Source organism: Oncorhynchus kisutch, linkage group LG17, assembly GCF_002021735.2.
Source record: "Oncorhynchus kisutch isolate 150728-3 linkage group LG17, Okis_V2, whole genome shotgun sequence".
Taxonomy (NCBI): domain Eukaryota; kingdom Metazoa; phylum Chordata; class Actinopteri; order Salmoniformes; family Salmonidae; genus Oncorhynchus; species Oncorhynchus kisutch.
Genome location: NC_034190.2, coordinates 20684541 through 20710456, shown reverse-complemented (window position 1 = coordinate 20710456; position 25916 = coordinate 20684541). Strand labels below are relative to the sequence as shown.

Here is a 25916-nt window from a genome sequence, read left to right as displayed (position 1 = left end):
TTAAAGTCATGGAATTCCATCTGTCAAAAATGTGTATGAACCCTTAACAGTCAATAATCAGAGGTCTCTATAGCATAATATAATTTGGGAGTTTCTGTGAACATCGTCTAACGGACCGACTTGAACAAAACCTGAATATCAAATTATAATAGTTTTCTAGTGAGTGATTGATTTATAGTAGAGTAAAACTATCTTAATGTAGCCTACTGGACATAATGGATGATGGATCTCTCTCTTTCCTTTCCATATTGCTCCAAAGGGATGGGTGACTGAGGCATCTGGCTGCCTGCCTGCAGCCACACATGAATTTACATGTTTTATTGAATAAAATAAGCCAGTTGTATTTAGATTGTTATAATGGAGACACCTATTGGATAAATGTGTCAACTCCTCTCTTGTTGCGAAAAATATTTTTTTCGGCAAGTTTTCAGGCCTTGTGGGCGGGTTTAAGTGGTTCTTGTGCAAAACAGTTTTTTCTACCCCTGGCAACCCTGCTGATTTACAGCTGTAACAGCTCTTGAGCGGGCTAGTTCTCCACCCGTTATTATGGCGACAACGTCTGGGGGACCCAACATCGGGACTCCCGGGACCAGCCAGAGTCCACACACCACCACCGCACAGCGGAAAAAAGACGGGAATCCGTCCGCGAGGTACTGGGAGAGCCACGACTCCCTGGTTCAGCTCGAGACGGTGCGACAGTGGATCGGGAAGCACTACAAAAAGGTGCGTGAGCTAACACTAGCGTAGCGGCTAACTATTTACAGTGGTAATCATCGGCTAGTTAGCATAACGGCTAACTATTGTTGACATGATGAATACGGCTAGCTAGTTAAGCAATTTATCGCTACTTAACTAGCTAACTAAAGTAAGTTATTAAATACATTTGCTGTATGCCTTAGCTAGCTAACTGCTCGAGTTTGGAAGCTACTTCTAACTAACTAGCAAGATTGCAAGTAAGCTAGCAGCTAACATTAGCTAGCTAACTGCGTTACAATAGCAGGGTTGCGATCAATTTCAATTCAGAAAGTAAACCAAATTCGAATTCCAGTGTACTTCCTGAATTGACCCCACTCATGTACAATAGCAACTGTTTATAATCTGCAAACAGTAACATTGTAACTATCTTGCTAGGAAACTACGTATGTATATTTTCAGCTGCTAAGGCTGCTATCTCCGACTCCGTTAAAACACTATATAGCTAGTTTTGTGCTCAGTATTTCATAGAGTAGTGACTGTACAATGTAGCAAGATGCTCAAGCTATACCAGATGTCCTACTGTTAGGCATGTCCTTCTGCATTACTGATGGTGTGTTTGTGTGCGAAGTATGTGCAGGCAGATTCTCCATCCTGCCAGGCTCTAGCCTCCCTCACCCTTCAGATGCTTCAGTTCCAGGAGGAAGTGTTCGGCAGACTGGCTGAAATCCGCACACACACCAAACTACCTGTGAGTATACAAACACACTAGGGTTTCTGTAAGGACAAGTGACCAGGGAAGATTTTAATTTACCGGACATATGCATTGTGTGTGTTGTGGAAATTACCACCAGGGACACCTGAAGTCAATCTTAAATGAATCATTCTTTATTTACAGCAAGCTGGAGAGGTCACAGTCAAACTTAGATGCATAAAGTACTGGTCTGAAGTGAGCTCCCTTGGGGTGGTCCCATTAGATCTGTTATATACTGCTTAAACAGCCAAGTAGGCATGGTTCATAGGGTTAGTTCCTGTGTGTGTCTGGCATAGTATCCTATATTTTTAAATGTTTTATTTCACCTTTATTTAACCTGGTAGGCTAGTTGAGAACAAGTTCTCGTTTACAACTGCGACCTGGCCAAGATAAAGCATAGCAGTGTGAACAGACAACAACACAGAGTTACACATGGAATAAACAATAAACAAGTCAATAACACAGTAGAAAAAAATTGTCTATATACGTTGTGTGCAAAAGGCATGAGGAGGTAGGCGAATAATTACAATTTAGCAGATTAACACTGGAGTGATAAATGATCAGATGGTCATGTGCAGGTAGAGATACTGGTGTGCAAAACAGCAGAGAAGTAAATAAATAAAAACAGTATGGGGATGAGGTAGGTAAATTGGGTGGGCTATTTACCGATGGACTATGTACAGCTGCAGCGATCGGTTAGCTGCTTAGATAGCAAATGTTTAAAGTTGGTGAGGGAGATAAGTCTCCAACTTCAGTGATTTTTGCAATTCGTTCCAGTCACAGGCAGCAGAGAACTGGAAGGAAAGGCGGCTAAATGAGGTGTTGGCTTTAGGGATGATCAGTGAGATACACCTGCTGGAGCGCGTGGTACGGGTGGGTGTTGCCATCGTGTCCAGTGAACTGAGATAAGGCGTAGCTTTACCTAGCATGGACTTGTGGATGACCTGGAGCCAGTGGGTCTGGCGACGAATATGTAGCGAGGACCAGCCGACTAGAGCATACAGGTCGCAATGGTGGGTGGCTTTAGTAACAAAACTGATGGCACTATGATAAACTGCATCCAGTTTGCTGAGTAGATATATACAGAGAAAAGAGTCTGCCCAAGAATTGAACCCTGTGGCACCCCCATAAAGACTGCCAGAGGACCGGACAACATGACCTCCGATTTGACACACTGAACTCTGTCTGCAAAGTAGTTGGTGAACCAGGCAAGGCAGTTATTAGAAAAACCGACACTATTGAGTCTGCCGATAAGAATATGGTGATTGACAGATTCGAAAACCTTGGCCAGGTCGATGAAGACTGCTGCACAGTACTGTCTTTTATCGATGGGGGTTATGATATCGTTTAGTACCTTGAGCGTGGCTGAGGTGCACCCGTGACCGGCTCGGAAACCAGATTGCACAGCGGAGAAGGTACAGTGGGATTTGAGATGGTCAGTAGTGATCTGTTTGTTGACTAGGCTTTCGAAGACCTTAGATAGGCAGGGCAGGATGGATATAGGTCTGTAACAGTTTGGGTCCAGGGTGTCTCCCCCTTTGAAGAGGGGGATGACTGCGGCAGCTTTCCAATCCTTGGGGATCTCAGACGATATGAAAGAGATGTCTTAACTTATAGAACATATTCTGGGCGTTCGGCCAGATGGTCCTAAGGATGTCTCCATGTCGCCCCCTCATATATTTACCAAGCACAGGCAGGAACCAAGGATTATTTATGACACGAAAGACAATATGAACATTTTCCATCAATAAACAAGGGATATTGGCCAAATGCGCCATATTGATGTGTCCTTAAAAACAGCCTATAATATAACAACATGTAAAAATATCCCTTGTGTTTCGATGTGTGCAAAACTTTAGCCTATTGGTTTTTACTTTGCTAAAACAATAATTGTCCACCTCCACAGTGATTTGAGACCTAAATGCATCAGGGCATTGCATGCATAGGTCTATAGGCTTAGGTGTCCACTGTCTTTATTTTTCTTTCTTTATTTTAAAATAAATATAAACTAAGAGAAGCTTCGGCCTAACCCCAGAGAGAGATATGCCGGTGGCATGTTATGACACCAAAATGCATTTCTTTACCCTTGTCAGATAGGCTACTGCATCTGCTATACAGATATACAGTGCCTTGCGAAAGTATTCGGCCCCCTTGAACTTTGCGACCTTTTGCCACATTTCTCGGACCTGCCTGGTGTGTTCCTTGTTCTTCATGATGCTCTCTGCGCTTTTAACGGACCTCTGAGACTATCACAGTGCAGGTGCATTTATACGGAGACTTGATTACACACAGGTGGATTGTATTTATCATCATTAGTCATTTAGGTCAACATTGGATCATTCAGAGATCCTCACTGAACTTCTGGAGAGAGTTTGCTGCACTGAAAGTAAAGGGGCTGAATAATTTTGCACGCCCAATTTTTCAGTTTTTGATTTGTTAAAAAAGTTTGAAATATCCAATAAATGTCGTTCCACTTCATGATTGTGTCCCACTTGTTGATTCTTCACAAAAAAATACAGTTTTATATCTTTGTTTGAAGCCTGAAATGTGGAAAAAGGTCGCAAAGTTCAAGGGGGCCGAATACTTTCGCAAGGCACTGTAGGTGTACAGAAGGAGGCTAATTCATATTTTTTTAATCCACATTTTTTTAAATGAATCATTATATTGTTAGATTATAGGACTGACTCTGGTAGGCCTAAAACATTCTTCCTCACATCAAGTTCAACTGTCGGAGTCAGTTGGAGCACCAGTGCGTAAAACCTTCATATCATAGGCCTGCAGCATAATGGGCTAATAGACACACCACAAACCTTCACAAAAGATTCCAAACGTTATTAGGGTACAGTTGAAGTCGGAAGTTCACATACACCTTAGCCAAGTACATTTAAACTCAGTTTTTCACAATTCCTGATATTTAATCCTAGTAAAAAGTTAGGATCACCACTTTATTTTAAGAATGTGAAATGTCAGAATAATAGTAGAGTGATTTATTTCAGCTTTTATTTCATCACATTCCCAATGGGTCATAAGTTTACATACACTCAATTAGTATTTGGTAGAATTGCCTTTAAATTGTTTAACTTGGGTCAAACGTTTCGGGTAGCCTTCCACAAGCTTCCCACAATAAGTTGGGTGAATTTTGGCCCATTCCTCCTGACAGAGCTGGTGTAGCTGAGTCAGGTTTGTAGGCCTCCTTGCTCCCACATGCTTTTTCAGTTCTGCCCACACATTTTCTATAGGATTGATGTCAGGGCTTTGTGATAGCCACTCCAATACCTTGACTTTGTTGTCCTTAAGCCATTTTGTCACTACTTTGGAAGTATGCTTGGGGTCATTGTCCATTTGTAAGACCCATTTGCGATGATGAACGTGTTACCTTCAGGCATTTGGAAATTGCTCCCAAGGATGAACCAGACTTGTGGTCTACATTTTTTTTCTGGGGTCTTGGCTGATTTCTTTTGATTTCCCATGATTTCAAGCAAAGAGGCACTGAGTTTGAAGGTAGGCCTTGAAATACATCCACAGGTACACCTCCAATTGACTCAAATGATGTCAATTAGCCTATCAGAAGCTTCTAAAGCCATGACATAATTTTCTGGAATTTTCCAAGCTGTTTAAAGGCACAGTCAACTTAGTGTATATAAACTTCTGACCCAATAGATTTTTGATGCAGTGAATTATAAGTGAAATAATCTGTCTGTAAACAATTGTTGGAAAAATTACTTGTCATGCACAGAGTAGATGTCCTAACCGACTTGCCAAAACTATTGTTTGTTAATAATCAATTTGTGGAGTGGTTGAAAAACTAGTTTTAATGACTCCAACCTAAGTGTATAAACTTCTGACTTCAACTGTATATCATATCAAATCTATTCATAAATCCCTTCTTACATCAGCTGATATCTCAAAGTGCTGTACAGAAACCCAGCCTAAAACCCCAAACAGCAAGCAATGCAGGTGTAGAAGCACGGCGGCTAGGAAAAACTCCCTAGAAAGGCCAGAACCTAGGAAGAAACCTAGAGAGGAACCAGGCTATGAGGGGTGGCCAGTCCTCTTCTGGCTGTGCCAGGTGGAGATTATAACAGAACATGGCCAAGATGTTCATAGATGACCAGCAGGGTCAAATAATAATAATCACAGTGGTTGTCAAGGGTGCAACAGGTCAGCCCATTGGGAGTATATGTCAGTTGGCTTTTCATAGCCGATCATTCAGAGTATCTCTACTGCTCCTGCTGTCTCTAGAAAGTTGAAAACAACAGGTCTGGGACAGGTAGCACGTCCGGTGAACAGGTCAGGGTTCCATAGCCGCAGGCAGAACAGTTGAAACTGGAGCAGCAGCACGGCCAGGTGGACTGGGGACAGCAAGGACTCATCAGACCAGGTAGTCCTGAGGCATGGTCCTGGGGCTCAGGTCCTCCGAGAGAGAGAGAATTAGAGAGAGCATACTTGCATTCACACAGGACACCGGATAAGACAGGAGAAATACTCCAGCTATGACAGACTGACCCTAGCCCCCCGACACATAAACTACCTCAGCATAAATACTGGAGGCTGAGACAGGAGGGGTCAGGAGACACTGTGGCCCCGTCCGACGATACACCCGGACAGGGCCAAACAGGCAGGATATAACCCCACCCACTTTGCCAAAGCACAGCCCCCACACCACTAGAGGGATATCTTCAACCACCAACTTACCATCTTGAGACAAGGCTGAGTATAGCCCACGAAGATCTCCCCCACGGCACAACCCAAGGGGGGGTGCCAACCCGGACACGAAGATCACGTAATTTCTAAAGTAAGTCAAGCCATTGCTTATAGGGAAAATACGAGTAGGATATTCTATTGTGGCAAACACAACATTACAGTTGGAACAGAATGAAACAAAACACTTGCGAACTGGTTTAAAACTTCACATTTTTGTAGCAATTACCTAGAAAGGCTAGTGCCTACCGTACCCAACAAATGACAGCAGTAGGCTAATGGTATTTATTTTACAACAGGCCTACTTAGAACCTTAAACTAAATACGGATAACACATTTAAAAAGACAGATCAGACTTAATTTAGCCAGTGACAATTTCTCAACCGATGTAACAAAACACGTTTTGCTTATTTAAAGAACTGGTTTAGATGAATAAATAGGCATACAATAATAACAATGATATACAATAAGGATAAAACAAATAATTATAAATATGAAAAAAATACACAAAATAAAGTTAAAAAATTACATCCTACCTGAATAGCTACTTGCACAGTAGCCTGCATTTGGCCAAGCCAACTTTCTTCTCATCTTTGTCCAACACAATATTAAAACTTGTCCATTCAGGGGACATTCCCCTTGTGGACTTTTCACTATAGGCATGTACTCTAACTTTCGTTTTACTTCAGTGCAAAAGACCTACATCCTGGCAATAAACAGTATCCCAAGGCTCCTCTCTAGCTCTCTTTCTCTCTTCAGCAGCAGGCGCATGCGTGTAAGGCAGAGGGTAATGAGTGAGAGAATGGTGCTGAAGCTGAAATCGGGATGTATGATAGGCAGCCCTGGACAATTTGGCCGGCTACGATTTAAGTTGTCTTTTAATTGATTTAAGCGGCCAAAAGCCTGCATTTTCCAGCTAGCGGAAACCACCCATGTGTGGGTTTCAAATCTCATTTTATTTGTCAGATTCCCCGAAATACTGTGAAATGCTTACTTACAAGCCCTTAACCAACAATGCAGTTTTAAGAAAAATAAGAGTTAAGGGAAAAAAACATTTACTAAAGAAACAAAATTTTAATAAAATAAAAGAGCAACAATAAAACAACAATAACGAGACTATATACAGGAGGTACCGAGTTAGTTGGGTTAATTGAGGTAATATGTACATGTAGGTAGGGGTAAATTGGCTATGCATAGATATTAAACAGCGAGTAGCAGCAGCATAAAAAGGGGGGGGGCAATGCAAATAGTCTGGGTAGCCATTTGATTATCTGTTCAGCAGACTTATGCCTAAAGGGTAGAAGCCTTCTGGACCAAGACTTGGCACTCTGGTACTGCTTGCCGTGCAGTAGCAGAGAGAACAGTCTATGAGTAGGGTGGCTGGAGCCTTAGGCAATTTTTGACATCGCCTGGTATAGAGGTCCTGGATGGCAGGAATCTTGGCTCCAGTGATGTACTGGGCCATACGCACTACCCTCTGTTGTTCCTTGCGGTAGGAGGCCGAGCAGTTGCCATACCAGGTGGTGATGCAACCAGTCAGGATACTCTCGATGGTGCAGCTGTAGAACTTTTTGAGGATCTAAGGACCCATGCCAAATATATTCAGTCTCCTGAGGAGGACTGGACATTGTCGTGCCCTCTTCACGACTGTCTTGGTTTGTTTGGACCATAATAGTTTGTTGGTGATGTGGACACCAAGGAACTTGAAGCTCTCAACCTGCTCCACTAAAGCCCCGTCGATGAGAAGGGGGCGTGCTCGGCCCTCCTTTTCCTGTAGTCCACGATCATCTCCTTTGTCTTGATCACGTTGAGGGAGAGGTTGTTGGCATGGCACCACACTTTCAGGTATCTGACCTCCTTAATGGCTGTCTCATTGTTGTCGGTGATCATACCTAGCACCGTTGTGTCTTCGGAAAACTTAATGATGGTGTTGGAGTCGTGCTACGGGACGGTAGTCATTTAGGCAGGTTACTTTAGGGTTCTTGGGCACAGGGACTATGGTGGTCTGCTTGAAACATGTAGGTATTACAGACCCGGTCAGGGACACGTTGAAAATGTCAATGAAGACACTTGCCAGTTGGTCAACGCATGCTCGGAGTGCACCTCCTGGTAATCCGTCTGGCCCTGCGGCCTTGTGAATGATAATCTGTTTAAAGTTCTTGCTCACATCGGCTACGGCGAGCGTGATCACACAGTCATCCAGAACAGCTGGTACTCTCAAGCATGCTTCAGTGTTGCTTGACTTGAAGCGCCTATAGAAGTCATTTAGCTCATCTGGTAGGCTTGTCACTGGGCAGCTCGCGGCTGAGCTTCCATTTGTAGTCTGTAATAGTTTGCAAGCCCTGCCACATCCGACAAGCGTCGGAGCCGGTGTAGTAGGATTCAGTCTTAGTCCTGTATTTACATTTGCTTGTTTGATGGTTTGTCTGAGGGCATAGCGGGATTTCTTATAAGCTTCTGGGTTAGAGTACTTCTCCTTGAAACGGCAGCTCTACCCGTTATCTCGGTGCGGATGTTGCCTGTAATCCATGGCTTCTGGTTGGGGTATATACTAGAGGTCGACCGATTTAATCGGCATGGCTGATTTCAAGTTATCATAACAATCGGTAATCTGCCTTTTTGGACACCGATTATGGCTGATTACATTGCAATTGTGTCACATCTCTTGCATTCAGTGCAAGCAGAGTCAGGGTACATTGCAATCCACGAGGAGACTGGGTGGCAGGCTGACCACCTGTTACGCGAGTTCAGCATCAAAAGGACCTTGTGGCTGCAAGGAGCCAAGTTAAGTTGCTAGCTAGCATTAAACGTATCTTATAAAAACAATCCATCTTCACAAGTACGAACTTCACATGGTTGATGATATTACTAGGTTAACTAGCTTGTCCTGCGTTGCATATAATCAAAGTGGTGCTTGTTAATTTATCATTGACTCACAGTCTACTTCAACTTCTCCAAACGGGTGATGATTTAACAAAAGCACAATCGTTGCACAAATGTACCTAACCATAAACATCAATGCCTTAAAATAAATACACAGAAGTATATGTTTTTTTAAACCTGCATATTTAGTTAATATTGCCTGCTAACATGCATTTCATTTGACTAGGGAAATTGTGTCACATCTCTTGCATTCAGTGCAAGCAGAGTCAGGGTATATGCAGCAGTTTTGGCCGCTTGGCTCGTTGCCAACTGTGTGAAGACCATTTCTTCCTAACAAAGACTGTAATTAGTTTGCCAGAATTGTACATAGTTATGACATTACATTGAAGGTTGTGCAATGTAACAGCAGTATTTAGTCTTTGGGTTGCCACCCGTTAGTGAAATACGGAACCGTTCCTTATTTTATCGTAAAGAATAAACATTTTGTTTTTTCGAAATTATAGTTTCTGGATTTGACCATATTAATGACCAAAGGCTTGAATTTCTGTGTGTTTATTATAATTAAGTATATGATTTGATAGAGCAGTCTGACTGAGCGGTGGTAGGCAGCAGCAGGCTCGTAAGGATTCATTCAAACATAGTCGGTCGACCTCTAGTATGTACGTTATTGATGCACTTATTGATGAAGCTGGTGACTGATGTGGTATACTACTCAATTCCATCGGATTAACATATTATAGTCTGTGCAAGGAAAACAGTCCTGTAGCTTAGCATCTGCGTCATCTGACAACTTCCGTATTGAGCGCGTCACTGGTGCTTCCTGCTTTAATTTTGGTCAGGAAGATAGAATAATGGTCAGATTTGCCAATTGGAGGGTGGGGGAGAGCTCTGTACGTGTCTTTGTGTGTGGAGTATAGGTCTAGAGTTTCATAAAAAAATGTTCTCTTGTTGCACATGTAACATGCTGGTAGAAATGAGGTCAAACAGATTTATGTTTCCCTGCATTAAAGTCCCCGGCCACTAGGAACGCTGCCTCTGGATGAGCATTTTATTGTTTGCTTATGGTTTTGTACAGCTCGTTAAGTGTGGTCTTAGTGCAAGCATCCACTGTATCTGCGTCTTCTCTTCACACGAATGACGGGGATTTGTGCCTTGTCGGGTATCTGGAGTAAATCCTTCGCGTCTGTATTAAAGGGGAGTAATCACTGTTCTGATGTACAGAAGCTCTTTTCAGTCATAAGAGACTATGGCAGAAACATTATGTACAAAAGAAGTTACAACGCGAAAAAAACCACACAAAATAGAACAATTGGTTCGGAGCCTGTAAAACAGCACCCATCTCCGGCGCCATTATTGGTATTTTTGTGTGTGTGTGCTCCTCTCTAGTCTCAGTGCTTCCTGGACCTGCGCCCAGGAGGCGGGCTTTGCCACATCCTTGGCACTGCATACAAGTTCAAGACTGATCAGGGCTGGTGAGTGACAGATCTTATCCCCTATCACTTACCTCCTAGCCCCCATCCCCTGTCTCCTATCTCCTCCCTCTGACAGGGCTGGTGAGTGACACCTTTGGCAACGTCCTGTTTCGGGGCCTGCTTGGTAACCTGCATGGGTACTCTTCCTCCCCCAGGAGAAGGTTTGACCTACAGAACTCCTCCAGGACGGACCGAAACGTAGAGATGTTTACTACTCTGGAGAAGACCCTGGTCCAGAATAGCTGTCTGTCGAGGCCCGTCGTGTATGTGGACCAGGAGGTGGATCAGAACCTGAACAGCAGACTGGCTGACATCATCACCAAACACCAGGTGAGGGAGGGAGGGCAGCAAGAAGGGAAGATGGATGGAGAGCAGGGTGAGGAAGGAAGATTTATGTAATTTTGCCATGGGTGCTGTTGTTTTCTCTCTTGGGCTGTTATCACTGTTGGGAAACAGTTCTTTGTCTCAACTGATGGGTAATGTAGTTCTTTGTCTGTCTCAGGGTTCGTTGACTGAGGACAGAACCCAAGCCTCTCACCACATCTACCCCCGTCCAGCTGTCCCAGACCAAGGTCAATGTGTGTGTGTGTGGGGTCATCGCATAGAATTACATATTGTAACTAATTTAATAGGATCTTTGTGGGTCATAGCCTGTTGGCAGCTTTGATCCAAATTCACAGTTTTAAGTAATTTTGTGAGTTCTGTTCTTAGTTTTTGACCGTTGGTGTGTGTTTGTGTCCTTATTTCCAGATTGGGAGTGGGTGCGCCCTGTTATGCGGAAGGACAACTATGTGTTGGTGCACTGGGGCAGGCACCCTGACAGGTAACACACACACACTAGGGTTGAATGGTGGGAACCCAGTTACTGAGATTTACCAGGATTTACCACCAATACCACTCCCTTTTCCGGGGTTAAATAACTGTGAGAAACCGGTAAACTATAATAAATTATTTATATGAAAGCATGGCTTTCGGGGGCAATCTTATATTTTAATTGTAAAGATTATAATTTTTTAATTACAGCTGCAGAGTTTTAAAACGGCCTCACTCGAATATCGTTGCTTTAAATCAATGCACGCGCGAGCACTCTGTCTTTCTCTCTATCAACTCCAATCAAATTGCATCCAAAATAGATCATCCTGTTCTAGATTGATATATATATATATATATATATATATATATATAGAGAGAGAGAGATGTCCTAGACTACCTCTTTCAGGTTATACATTCAATGCAGTATTAGCCTTATATTTAGCTAATAAATGATTGGTTATGCATAATAAGCTTCTAACTTATAGCCTCGGTCTCTTGGTGCAATACGCACGCACCTGTGCTCCGCTGGCCCCTCGCCTTTAAAAAACTCAGCTCTTGGAATCCCATGCAGGAAAAGCTTCCTACAAAACCTTGCTGGACATAATTTCTTATGCCAATAGACTATTTGAAGAGGGATGCAAGCTCTTGTTTGCTGAATGTTTTATACAGCAGCCAATAGAACTCACAGGTTGTTTGAAAGAAGAGCGAAGCGCTATGCTGGTAGGCTGTAGCAGTTATTTATTCAGACAAACAACCATTCCATCTTCCTGAAGAGAAGTGAAAGCCTTCTGAATCTAATTCTAGTCCTATATTATTCAAGGATGTCATTAGAATGATGAAGATGAGGACAACCAAACTTATTTCATTTAACTGTTGAAATGGAGGAAGGAATGAAGCAGCAATAGAGAAAGAAAGAGGTAGGCTAATAACATGGGGAAATGTTATCATAGGTATATATGTGTCAGCCTACTAATTATACAACTATTCAAATCAAATTCGCTAGCCTAAACTTGTAACTTTGTAGGCCGCATGTGCTGCACCAGAATCACATGTTCTCTCATATAGCTAGGTACATCTATGGGCTTTTATGTTTTTCTGTTGTGCGTAATGTGCAGTAGCTTATGTCATAGCTGTATTGGATAATGGCACAATCATGTGGGCTTGGTCATTAAATGCCTTTTTAATATAGGGCTCATAAAATGTATGGCTCTAAATGTATTTAATGTATGGCTCAGGTAGCATCAGGCTTGAATTTCCGATCAAAGCTCTAACCCTGGATTGTATACTGTCATGGTCAAAACATAGATGCAACATTAGCTAAGATGGGGAGAAGTCTGTCCATAATAGCGCTGCTCTGCATTCTTAACAACACTATCAACAAGGCAAGTTCTACAAGCCCTAGTTTTGCTGCACCTGGACTACTGTTCAGAGTCTGGTCAGGTGCCACAAAGAGGGAATTTGCAGGAAAATTGCAGTTGGCTCAGAACAGGGCAGCCATGCATACCCCACAAGACATGCCACATGTCTCTTCACAGTCCCCAAGTCCAGAACAGACTATGGGAGGGGTACAGTACTACATGGAACCATGACTACATGGAACTCTAAACATTTTCAACCCTAACACACGAACACACACCCTCCATAATCATGTGTATGACTGTTTGTTTCCTTTAGCTACGATAGCTGGCTGTCCTCCAGTGACGTAGAGGGAGAGGTGCAGGAACCTCCACACACACACAGACCTTGGAGGGTAAGAAAACACACACACACACACACACACAGTTCTATGACTATTTCTCACAAGTGATGAATACGTGTGTGTGTACAGGTGCATGCAGGCTGGGTGTTGGATACGGAGGTGTATAATGAGTGGATGAATGAAGAAGACTACCTGGTAGATGACAGAAACGTTCCTCTCATCCTCCGCCGGAGAGTCCACGTCACAGACCAACAGGTGTGTGTGTGTGAGATCCTGTGGCTCTGGGCTAGTTGTGTGCTTGTGTGTGTGTTGCTCTCCCTCCACTGTCTTTTTTTAACAGGCCTGTGTGAGCACTTTCTTAGTTGGTATGTCTACCATCACTTGTCTCTTCCTCCACCAGGACCGTAAGTTTACTCCACTGAAGAAGAGAAGACGCTCCCCCTCTCCTCCCTCTTCTGATGGCAAAAAGAAAGGAGGAAAGAAGAGGTGAGGTTTCTGTCTCTTCTTCCACACCTAGCTCAATCTTGATGGAATTTTCGTATTTGTTCCTTTTAACCCCTATTCTCTACCTATTGGCCCTCTCTCTATAACCCTGCCTTCTCTCCCTAGTGGCGGGTTTAAGAGGCGTGGGCCAAAGGAGGAAGAGGAAGACGTAGAGGAGGATCTGACTAAAGATATGGAGGATCCAACACCTGTCCCTAATATGGAAGAAATTATACTGCCTAAGAATGGTACACGTGTACACACACAGACAGACAGACAGACAGACACACACACAGACATATGTTTACTTGTTGTGTCTCTCTGTCTGCAGTGAACCCAAAGAAGGACAGTGAGAACACTCCTGTCAAAGGAGGGATGATGACCGACCTGGGTGAGTGAGAGAGAGGGTGGGTGTGTGTGTGTGTGTGTGTGTGTGTGTGTGTGTGTGTGTGTGTGTGGTTATAACTCATTCTCCACTCGTCCCTCTTTTCTTCAGATGAAATTGAGGATGACTCTCTGCTTCCTGGTGGAAGGGTAACAATTCAATTAGAACTGCAAGAATTTTATTGAATTATCTAATTTTGTTGAGGAATTTAGTGTGTCTGTACCCTACACACCGATATACCAATTATGTGTGTGTGTGTGCAGGAGGATGAGGAGGGCAGAGAGGGGCTGCGTCTGTCAGATGGAGAAGACAACATCACAGAACAAACTCACCACATCATCGTCCCGTCCTACACCGCCTGGTTCAACTATAACTGGTGAGTACACACCAGTTATAGTTGTTTCCACCATAATTTGCAAATACATTCATTAAAAATCCTACAATGTGATTTTCTGAATTTTTTTCTCTCATTTTGTCTGTCATATTTGAAGTGTACCTATGAAAATTACAGGCCTCATCTTTTTGTGTGGGAGAACTTGCACAATTGGTGGCTGACTAAATACTTTCTTGCCCCACTGTATATTCAAAATGAGTGTTGTCTGTTTTTATCCAAACTTTGTGTACATGTTCCAGTATTCACCAGATCGAGAAACGAGCTCTTCCAGAGTTCTTTAACGGACAGAACAAGTCCAAATCTCCAGAGATGTGAGTAACAATTTCAGGTGTTGCTCAGGGTTCAGTGCTTGGGCCCCTGCTGTTTTCTTCAGACATGATTGTACCCCTTCAGAGACATAATGAACACAATGTGTGTGTGTAGATACCTGGCATATCGTAACTTCATGATTGACTCGTACCGGCTGAACCCCCAGGAGTACCTCAGCTCCACCTCCTGCAGACGGAACCTGACAGGAGACGTCTGCGCCGTCATGAGGTGTGCTATGAAGTTTAAACCACCACTTACTGTGTGTGTGTTGTGTAACAGTGTTTATTGTAACTGTGTGTGTATTGTAACTTGTGTAGGGTCCATGCGTTGTTGGAGCAGTGGGGGTTAGTGAACTACCAGGTGGATGCAGAAAGCCGACCTCTCCCTATGGGACCCCCTCCCACCCCTCACTTCAACACACTGGCTGATACACCCTCAGGACTGGCCCCGCTGCAGCACAGACCACTACAGGTAACACACACACTTATGTTTTTTGGCTCCTGATTGGCGCAGCGGTCTAAGGCACTGCATCTCCGTGCAAGAGGCGTCACTACAGTCCATGGTTCGAATCCAGGCTATATCACATCCGTGATTGGGAGTCCCATAGGGCAGCACACAATTGTTCTTTACTGACTTGCCTAGTTAAATAAAGGTAAAAAATAAATAAAAAATATGTATATATAATCGAACACTAACAGTGAAATTGAGGTACAAATTGACAGCCTGTATGCTTGTTTTGATCCTCTCAAATCTTTCCCTCTCTCTCCCCCTCCATTTCTCTCTCTTCCCCTCTATCCCTCACTCTCTCCCTGTCCAGGTGTCGTCCTCCCAGCAGATGTTGTTCTTCCCTGAGAGAAGTGTAGAGAAGCCCTCAGACTCACAGAACTTTGGCCTCAGAACAGACCTGTATGCCAGGAAACACCCCAAGAGTAAAGGAGCCAGTTCAGGGAGGGATTGGACAGAACAGGAGACCCTCCTACTGTTGGAGGTGAGCCAATCATCTCTCAGTTTATCTTCCCTCTACTCAGTGATGTAGTCAAGTCACTGGTCGGAGTCATCACTGGTCGAGTCTCGAAAATTGTGACTTGATTCCTGGTCAAGTCTGGGTCCTGGACTCGAGTACTACAACACTGTCATATCAGAAAGATATTTTCCTCTTTCAGACACTACCTATTCTGGTCCCAGAATCCATTTTTCAACAATTAGACTGTCTAATTTGAATGTTTCTTTGGCAATGTAAAAAACCGAGGGTGAGGTACAAAACACTCCAACTGCCAAGGAATCAGGTGACCTAGGGTTACCAAACTTTACGTGGTGCTACTGGGTTACACGATCGCAACTAATGATGACTTGGATAAAACATTAATCTAGATGGCTCGAAAATAGTACAAATCTATGGTGATCGATACGCAACAGTAGTAAGACCTTTTCTGGGAAAGAAGATCAACAGTAAGAACCTGTAGTCCAATCATCTGCTCCAGATTAGGAGGAAGTACCATGTAGTCTCCATCAGCCTATGGCTCATTACCCCTAACTGGTATTGTATATCTTACTGACTTCGCCCCATTATCACTAGATTCAGGTTTTCAAAGGTCATCATTACTTCATTTGTACCCCAAGTCTATACACCACCCATAGAAAAACACCTAATCAATACTCATAAAAGGACAACTGGTAGTGAACCAATAACACAGCTGTAACAATCTATTGCTGTCATGACATAGAATAATACTATGTAAACTAAGTGCAAATGGGAATCTGAATCTGAGAACATTGAAAATGAATTATTATTACACACTCATTCATATGGAAAGAGTATCTATGGAATATCATTAGTAGGTCCATTCTATCTCGAGACAGAATGGTGAAGACCAGAAACAACCAATCAATGCTGGAGATAATGTGGGGAATTGTCGACCTACATCGTTTTTTGGTCTTGTCATAGAATAATGAAATTCTGGAATGGTGTTTTCGTCTCTGTAAACAATGTATTTAAATGTTTCCTGGAAAAGAATCCAAAGCGTGCCATAGTTAGTTATCCCTGAACGGTTTCAAAACCTATTAAATATACTCTTGTCTGCTTCAAATAAATGTATTACAGCACATTGGTTAGATAAGGACTTTCCTACTATGGAAGAATGGACTTGTAGAGTGAAAGAAATGTGTTTAATGGAGAAGATCACACATAAAATTAAACTGCAAACATATATGTGAAAAAAGAAGAGTTCCTGTAGACAACTCATTAGTCTCAAGCAACCAACCATATGATCATTTGATTGTTTTTTAAATATTATATTTCCTTTAGTTGTTTAATTGTATAGTTATTTGGTTTGCTGTGTACTTGCCTGTATCTCAGAAGACCAGATCCTTAATGAGAACCACCATATTTACTTCACAAACAATAATTATACTAGTTGACTGCACAGTACACAGTACTGATTCGCCGCAATGGTTGGAAACGGTTAGGGGATGACTCGGTGTAGTTGAGGAGCTGGACAATAATGATGATGCTGATAATGTTGTTTCCACTACCTCTATTTTATTATTTATTTAACTAGGCAAGTCAGTTAAGAACAAATTCTTATTTACAATGACAGCCTACCAGAAGGCCTCCTGTGGGGACGGGGGTCTGGGATTAAATATAAATATAGGACAAAACACATCACGACAAGAGAGAAGACTACATAAAGAGAGACCTAAGACAACAACATAGCAAGGCAGCAACACATGACAACACAGCATGGTAGCAACATAACAGCAACTGATGAATTGCTGTACTGTAAACCTATGCTTGAAAAAAAAATGTTGGTACTTGTATTAGTTATCTGGCCAATAACCTTCTTTTCTCCCTCATGCCTATCTCTCTTATTACCATCCTATCTCTCTTCTCTCTCTCCCCCTCCATCCCAGGCGTTAGAGGTCTATAGAGACGACTGGAACAAGGTGTCAGAACACGTGGGGTCTCGTACCCAGGACGAGTGCATCCTCCACTTCCTGCGCCTGCCAATAGAAGACCCTTATCTGGAGGACTCCGCCTCCTCTCTTGGCCCATTGGCCTACCAGCCGGTTCCTTTCAGCCAATCAGAGAATCCGGTGATGAGCACCGTGGCGTTCTTGGCATCCGTGGTTGATCCCCGAGTTGCATCCGCCGCCGCCAAGGCTGCTTTGGGTACGTGTGTGTGTGTGTGTGTGTGTGTGAGAGAGAGAGAGAGAGAGTGTTTGTGTTAACCCGGTCTCTGTCTCTCTGTAGAGGAGTTTTGTCGTGTGCGTGAGGAAGCTGACAAGGTTCTGGAGTTCCCTGCACTCAATGAGGCTGAGAAGGCAGGTAGGAGTCTGAAACACGGCAGATATACAGTACCAGTCAAACGTTTGGACACACCAACTCATTGAAGGGTTTTTCTTAATTTGACTATTTTCTACATTGAAGACATCAAAACTATGAAATAACCCACATGGAATCATGTAGTAACCACAAAAGTGTTAAACAAATCAAATATATTTTATATTTGAGATTCTTCAAAGTAGCCACCTTTTGCCTTGATGACAGCTTTGCACACTCTTGGCATTCTCTCTACCAGCTTCACCTGGAACACTTTTCCAACAGTCTTCAAGGACTTCCCACATATGCTGAGCACTTGTTGGCTGTTTTTCCTTCACTCTGCGGTCCAACTCATCCCAAACCATCTCAATTGGGTTGAGGTTGAGTGATTGTGGAGGCCAGGTCATCTGATGCATCACTCTCCTTGGTCAAATAGCCCTTACACAGCCTGGAGGTGTGTTGGGTCATTGTCCTGTTGAAAAACAAATGATATTCCCACTAAGAGCAAACCAGATGGGATGGCATGTCACTGCAGAATGCTGTGGTAGCCATGCTGGTTAAGTGTGCCTTGAATTCTAAATAGATCACTGACAGTGTCACCAGCAAAGCACTCCCACACCATCACACCTCCATGTTTTACGGTGGGAACCACACATGCAGAGATCATCCGTTCGCCTACTCTGCGTATCACAAAGTCCGGCAGAAAAATCTCAAATTTGGACTCATTAGACCAAATTACAGATTTCCACCAGGGCTAATGTCCATTGCTCATGTTTTTTGGCCCAAGCAAGTCTCTTCTTACTGGTGTCCTTCATTAGTGGTTTCCTTGCAGCAATTTGACCATGAAGGCCTGATTCACACAGTATCCTCTGTACAGTTGATGTTGATGTATCTGTTACGTGAACTCTGAAGCATTTATTTGGGCTGCAATTTCTGAGGCTGGTAACTCTAATGCACATATCCTCTGCAGCAGAGGTAACTCTGGGTCTTCCTTTCCTGTGGTGGTCCTCGTGAGAGCCAGTTTCATCATAGCTTTTGATGGTTTTTGCGACTGCACACGTTTTCCGGATTGACTGACCTTCATGTTTTAATGTAATGATGGACTGTTGTTTCTCTTTGCTTATTTGAGCAGTTCTTGCTATAATATGAACTTGGTCTTTAACCAAATAGGGCTGCCTTCTGTATACCCCCCCTACCTTGTCACAAAACAACTGATTGGCTCAAACGCATTAAGAAGGAAAGAAATTCCACAAATGAACTTTTAACAAGGCACACCTGTCAATTGAAATGCATTCTGGGGTGACTACCTCATGAAGCTGGTTGAGAGAATGCCAAGAGTTTGCAAAGGGTGGCTACTTTGAAGAATATCAAATATATTTTGATTTGTTTAAACATTTTTGGTTAATACATGATTCCTTCCAATGTGTTATTTCGTAGTATTGATATCTTCACATCTTCTTGTGCAATGTAGAAAATAGTACAAATAAAGAAAAAACCCTGGAATGATTAGGTGTCTCCAAACTTTTGACTGGTACTGTATATATTACACACACTCCTCAACCCTCAAACACTGCAGTAGAGAATCCTTTCATCACACTTTCTCTCTCTAGGCCGTCATTGTAAATGAGAATTTGTTCTTAACTGACTTGCCTAGTTAAATAAACTCTATCCCTCCCTCTCCTTCCCTGTAGATGTGATGGATGGTGAGAAGATGGAGACTGACTCTGGCTCCCAGCAGTCTCTGCAGGTGAGACTAGAAGTGACCTGTGGGGTCAGAGGAAGTGAGACAGGAATTTACACTCTGGTGTTTCTGAGAATCTGATTGTCAGTGGGTGATGATTGTGTGTGTGTGTGTGTGTGTGTGTGTGTTCCAGGCGGATAGACAGACGGTTCCAGAGCCCAGTGGAGGAGAGAGATTAGTGGAGGGAGAACGAGTTAAGAGAGAGAATGCTGAAATGACAGTCACAGAGGAGAGAGACTGCGATAGCGGAGGGACCCGCGAGTCAGGTGTGTGTGTCTAATTAATATTTTTACAGACAAGATGGTGTGTAATGATGTAAGTTCTAGATGATCTCCCTTTTAGACCGAGGGGAGAAGGAGGAGATTGCGGGACGATGGAGGGAAGTAGAGCAGGATGAAGGGAGGAGACTAGCAGAGCTGGAGTTGGTAGATGGGACCGTTACCACGGCAGCAGCTGCTGCTCTAGGCGCCGCTGCTACTAAGGCCAAGGTAAGCCCCGCCCACAACCCTCAAACCACCCTATCGCTGCTCACTTACGCCACCCATCAGCCAATCCCTGTCAACTGCCCATTAATGAGGATAGGGGAGACGCTAGCGTCTCAACTGGCCAATTTCCAGGGGAAATGCAGAGCGCCAGATTCAAATAAAATACTATAAAATTCAAACCTTCATTAAATCACACATGTAAGATACTCAATTAAAGCTACACTCGTTGTGAATCCAGCCAACATGTCAGATTTTTAAAATGCTTTTCGGCGAAAGCATATGAAGCTATTATCTGATAGCCTGCAGCCATCCTCACCAGCAGTAAACAAAGGGGCTAGCGTAGCAGGCGCTACACAAAACGCTGAAATAAAATATAAATTCCCTTTGACGAGCTTGACGAGCTCCAATATGTCCCATAAACATCACAATTGGTCCTTTTGTACGATTAATTCCGTCCATATATATAGAAAATGTCCATTTATAAAGCGCGTTTGATCCATAAAAAACTGCTTTGAAAAACGCAACATCACTACAAAATATTTCAAAAGTTGCCTATAAACTTTGCCAAAATATTTCAAACTACTTTTGTAATACAACGTTAGGTATTTTTAAACGTTAATAATCTATCAAATTGTAGACGGGGCAATCTGTATTCAATACATGAACGAAAAGAAAAAGGCTCTGCTCTTCACGTCTTGTTTAACTCACAAATGTGTCCCCTGTTCCGAGTTGGCCTACTTCCTGTTAAGACAAAGAAATAACCTCAGCCATATTCCTAACACTGGCGACATCGTGTGGAAGTGTAACAGTATAACTTTAGACCGTCCCCTCGCCCATAGCCGGGCGCGAACCAGGGACCCTCTGCACACATCAACAACAGTCACCCACGAAGCATCGTTACCCATCGCTCCACAAAAGCCGCGACCCTTGCAGAGCAAGGGGAACAACTACTTCAAGGTCTCAGAGCAAGTGACGTCACCGATTGAAACGCTATTTAGCGCGCACCACCGCTAACTAGGCTAGCCGTTTCACATCCGTTACAGAAGCGGTAGGAACTGAAAGTATGTTCCTATTAAATTTCCAATGGCAAAGACAATCTAGGGAAGAGAGATGGGGGGGGGGGGGGAAACAATTCTGAACAGTTAGTCCTCGGGGTTTTGCCTGCTACATAAGTTCTGTTATACTCATACTCATGATTCAAACAGTTTTAGAAACTTCAGAGTGTTTTCTATCCAAATCTATGAATAATATTCATATCTTATATCCTTGGCATGAGTAGCAGGAAGTTGAAATTGGGCACGCTATTTATCCAAAAGCAAAAATTCTGCCCCCTAGCTTTAAGAGGTTATTAAACTGGCCTATCCCCCACTTTTTTCTTTCTACTGGCCTGTCACAACATAACTTGTGACCAAGCCAATCAACCACACCACCCTCTCTCTCCCCTTTTTATGTGATCATATGATTTGTATTTTGTGTACAGCAAATAGATACAGTAATTCTCTCTCTTGCCCTCTCTCTCTAGCACCTAGCAGCAGTAGAGGAGAGGAAGATCAAGTCTCTGGTGGCTCTGCTGGTGGAGACTCAGATGAAGAAGCTGGAGATCAAACTGAGACACTTTGAGGAGCTGGAGACCATCATGGACCGAGAGAAAGAGGCTGTGAGTATACAGATCTACATCTAGTCAATTGGGCTCTAGTTTGGGGGAGCTACTAAACATGACTTTGGGTATTTCATAATGGTTCCTTATAAATGTAACATTTATCTGTGTCCCTCTTTCCCTGCTCCTCTCTCACTGTGTGTGTAGTTGGAGCAACAGCGTCAGCAGCTGTTGTCAGAGCGACAGAGTTTCCACTCTGAGCAGCTGAAACATGCAGAGATGAAGATTCTACAGCAGAGAGAGCAGCAAGCACCATACACTCCACAACAACACACAGGTCTGTACTCGCACGTACACACACGCAAACACACATGTTGTGTGTGCGAATGTCATGGTAAATATGTAACATCCATCTCTCACCTCTCCTTTAGGCCAGTCCATGCCCAGCCAGATGATGCCTACTGGGGGAAACTCTCTCACCATGGCCCCCCGACACCCTGGAGCTCCCAACGGCATGTGTGAGTACCCTCACCCCACACTGCCCCTTACCTCTAGAAAATGTTCACAAAAAATGTACCCATAATTTTAACATATTGATGGTGTTTAACAGTGCATTCGGAAAGTATTCAGACCCCTTGACTTTTTCTCAATTTTGTTACGTTACAGCCTTATTCTAAAATGTATTACATTGTTTTTTTCCCTCCCTCAATCTACACACAATACCCCATTATCACAAAGTTAAAAACAGGTTTTTATACATTTCTGCAAATGTAAACATTTAAAAAAATCACATTTACATAACTATTCAGACCCTTTACTCAGTACTTTGTTGAAGCACCTTTGGCAGAGATTACAGCCTTGAGTCTTCTTGGGTATGACGCTACAAGCTTGGCACACCTGTATTTGGGAAGTTTCTCCCATTCTTCTCTGCAGATCCTCTCAAGCTGTGTCAGCTTGGATGGGGAGCGTCGCTACACAGCTATTTTCAGGTTTCTCCAGAGATGTTCGATTGGGTTCAAGTCCGGGCTCTGGCTGGGCCCCGCAAGGCTATTCAGAGACTTGTCCTGAAGCCACTCCTGCGTTGTCTTGGCTGTGTGCTTAGGGTTGTTGTCCTGTTGGAAGGTGAACCTTCGCCCAGTCTGAGGTCCTGAGTGCCCTGGAGCAGTTTCTCATCAAGGATCTCTCTGTACTTTGTCCCGTTCAACCTCCCTCTGTACTTTGTCCCGTTCAACCTCCCGCTGAAAAACATCTCCACCGCATGATGCTGCCACCATGCTTCACTGTAGGCATGGTGCCAGGTTTCCTCCAGACTTGGCATTCAGGCCAGATTTCAATATTGATTTCATCAGACCAGAGAATCTTTTCTCATGGTCTGAGAGTCCTTTAGGTGCCTTTTGGCAAACTCCAAGCGGGCTGTTATGTGACTTTTACTGAGGAGTTGCTACAGAGTTAGAGTTGCTTAAGGCCACTCTACCATCAAGGCCTGATTGGTGGAGTGCTGCAGAGATTGTTGTCCTTCTGGCGTGTTCTGCCATCTCCCCAGAGGAACTCTGGAGCTCTGTCAGTAACCATTCTTGGTTACCTCCCTGACCAAGGCCCTTCTCCCCCGATTGCTCAGCTTGGCCGTGTGGCCAGCTCTAGGAAGAGTCTTGGTGGTTTCAAATTTCTTCCAGTTAAGAATGATGGAGGTCACTGTGTTCTTGGGGACATACAATTGCTGCACAAATGTTTTGGTACCCTTCCCCAGATATTTATCTCAACACAATCCTGTCTCGGAGCTCTATGGACAATTCCTTCAACCTCATGGCTTTGACATGCACTGTTAACTGTCGGGATGTTATATAGACAGCTGTGTGCCTTTCCAAAGCATGTCCAAACAATTCAATATACCACAGGTGAACTTCAATCAATTTGTAAAAACATCTCAGGGATGGTCAATGGAAACAGAATGCACCTGAGCTCAATTTTGAGTCTCAGAGCAAAGGTTCGGAATACTCAAATCAAATCAAAGTTTATTTGTTACGTGTGTCGAATACAACAGTGAAATGCTTACTTACAGGCTCTAACCAATGGTGTGGGAAAAAAGGTGTGTGTGTAAGTAAAGAAAGAAAACAACAGTAAAAAGACATTTGAAAAAAAGAGTAGAAAAGCTATATACAGACACCTGTTAGTCAGGCTTATTGAGGTAGTATGTACATAGTAGGTATCTTTTAAAGTGACTGTGCATATATGATTAACGCTGCTGCTACTCTCTGTTCAAGAGGGGTTGGGGGGAGGCACACAATGCAAATAGTCAGTGTAGCCGTTTGGTTACCTGTTCAGGAGTCTTATGGCTTGGGGGTAAAAACTGTTGAGAAGCCTTTTTGTCCTAGACTTGGCACTCCGGTACCGCTTGCCATGCGGTAGTAGAGAGAACAGTCTATGACTGGGGTGGCTGGGGTCTTTGACAATTTCTAGGGCCTTCCTCTGACACCACCTGGTGTAGAGGTCCTGGATGGCAGGCAGCTTTTCTCCAGTGATGTACTGGGCTGTACGCACTACCCTCGGAAGTGCTTTGTTGTTGGAGGCCGAGCAATTGCCGTACCAGGCAGTGATGCAACCGATGCTCTCAATGTTGTAGCTGTAGAACCTTTTCAGGATCTCGGGACCCATGCCAAATCTTTTTAGTTTCCTGAGAGGGGAGTGGCTTTGTCGTGCCCACTTCGACTGTCTTGGTGTGTTTGGACTTATTTACATGAGGTATTTCTGTGTTTTATTTGTTTTTAAAAATTGCTACAATTTCTAAAAACCTGTTTTTGTTTGTCATTATGGGATATTGTTTGAAGAAAATGTGTTTTAATCGATTTTAGAATAAAGGCTGTAACGCAACACAATGTGGAAAGGGGACAGGGTCTGGATACTTTCCGAATGCTCTGTATGTTGACTTAGTAATGCAGACGGAAGTTGACGATTGAAGTTTGGGGAGGTGTATCTGCCCCAGCCAAATGTTGGTCAATGTTGTTGTTTTCCAACAGGAAGCCCCAAATCAACATAGCTGCCATTGTTTTATTAAAGTTTTCCTTATTAATAAGATCAAAATAAACTTGTCTCTACCACCTGTATCACACACTCACAAAATGAAAACATTTGTACAATTCATTGGTTAGAAAGGTTTCAAATATCACATTCATTTGTATCCACTGTCTTTTAAATCTCAGCAAAGTTGGTTCCTGTTTCAGTCATGGCTTTGGTCACATTCGCGTGGTCAATCAAAAACACCTTAATTGACTATAGCACCTTCCACAATGCAAGCAATGGCCTTTGAGCACATGGATTTTCCGAAGTTCATGCAGTTGATATGTAGGTGCAAATCGGACAATTTTTTTATCCCTATAATGCCACCCACTTTTTAAAAGGCGGTGACCAATGCTGGTAACTAACTGCATGAAACTGATCCGCTGGAACGTGCCCGCTCATGTAGTTTCTTCTTCTCTTCTGTCAGACCCACCAGCACAGCCTGATGGGATAGCTCCGACCCAGCCTGGTCCTCCAAGCACAACCATACACAGCCGGGGAGCAGAAACATGAGACCACACCTTGACCCCAGTCACCTTATGAATACACACAGTACATATTTTGAATCCACAGTAAGAAACAGCCAAGGAATCTAATCTTCACATTGGACAGGTCCTCATGTGACTGTCATTTTGATGTCATTTAACCCTTGTTACACACACTTGCTGTATGCTTTATTGACCAGTGCTGAAGAGTATACGCAAATCATTGTGTTTTATATGAAACTATCGATCTGTGTACGTGTCCTTTTTTAGTGTGTGTGTGTGTGTTTTCAGAGTTCAATGATGTTGGACGTGATACTCTATTTTACAGGACATTGTCATCACACAGATACAGTACTGGATACTGACCAAGTATGAAAGAAATATTGCACCATACTCTTAACTAGCTGAAACAGTACTAGTGGCTAGTTTGGGAGAATATCAGTCATCTTGTGTCTGAGGGTGAGTGTTTTAGAGAAAGTATTATAGGTTGGTTTCTTTCATTGACTGTAGAGTTTGATAGGACCAGAACCACAGTATAGCAGCCCTACTGGACCAGTGCTGCACCTCACCCTCATGATGGTCTTTCATAAAAACTCATTGTCATATCCCTTTTTCTTTCATCGATCCCTCCCTCCCACCCAGACATGTA

At 43.3% G+C, this 25916-nt stretch overlaps 1 protein-coding gene across 1 annotated transcript; it reads left to right on the top strand.

Annotated features, from left to right (window-relative positions):
- The first annotated feature begins 408 nt into the window (after window positions 1-408).
- smarcc1b (SWI/SNF related BAF chromatin remodeling complex subunit C1b) lies at window positions 409-25512 on the top strand. The gene is made up of 26 exons (XM_031793176.1): window positions 409-723; window positions 1325-1444; window positions 10418-10503; window positions 10659-10833; window positions 11006-11075; window positions 11254-11326; window positions 12991-13066; window positions 13145-13270; window positions 13416-13501; window positions 13625-13746; window positions 13830-13889; window positions 13995-14032; window positions 14147-14259; window positions 14517-14588; window positions 14701-14814; window positions 14904-15057; window positions 15404-15574; window positions 17497-17755; window positions 17837-17911; window positions 19597-19652; window positions 19780-19912; window positions 19989-20134; window positions 21654-21788; window positions 21936-22065; window positions 22160-22246; window positions 25210-25512. Exons 1-26 carry the CDS (start codon window positions 547-549, stop codon window positions 25293-25295), a joined length of 2940 nt encoding a protein of 979 aa, XP_031649036.1. The 5' UTR covers window positions 409-546; the 3' UTR covers window positions 25296-25512.
- Window positions 25513-25916: the final 404 nt, after the last annotated feature.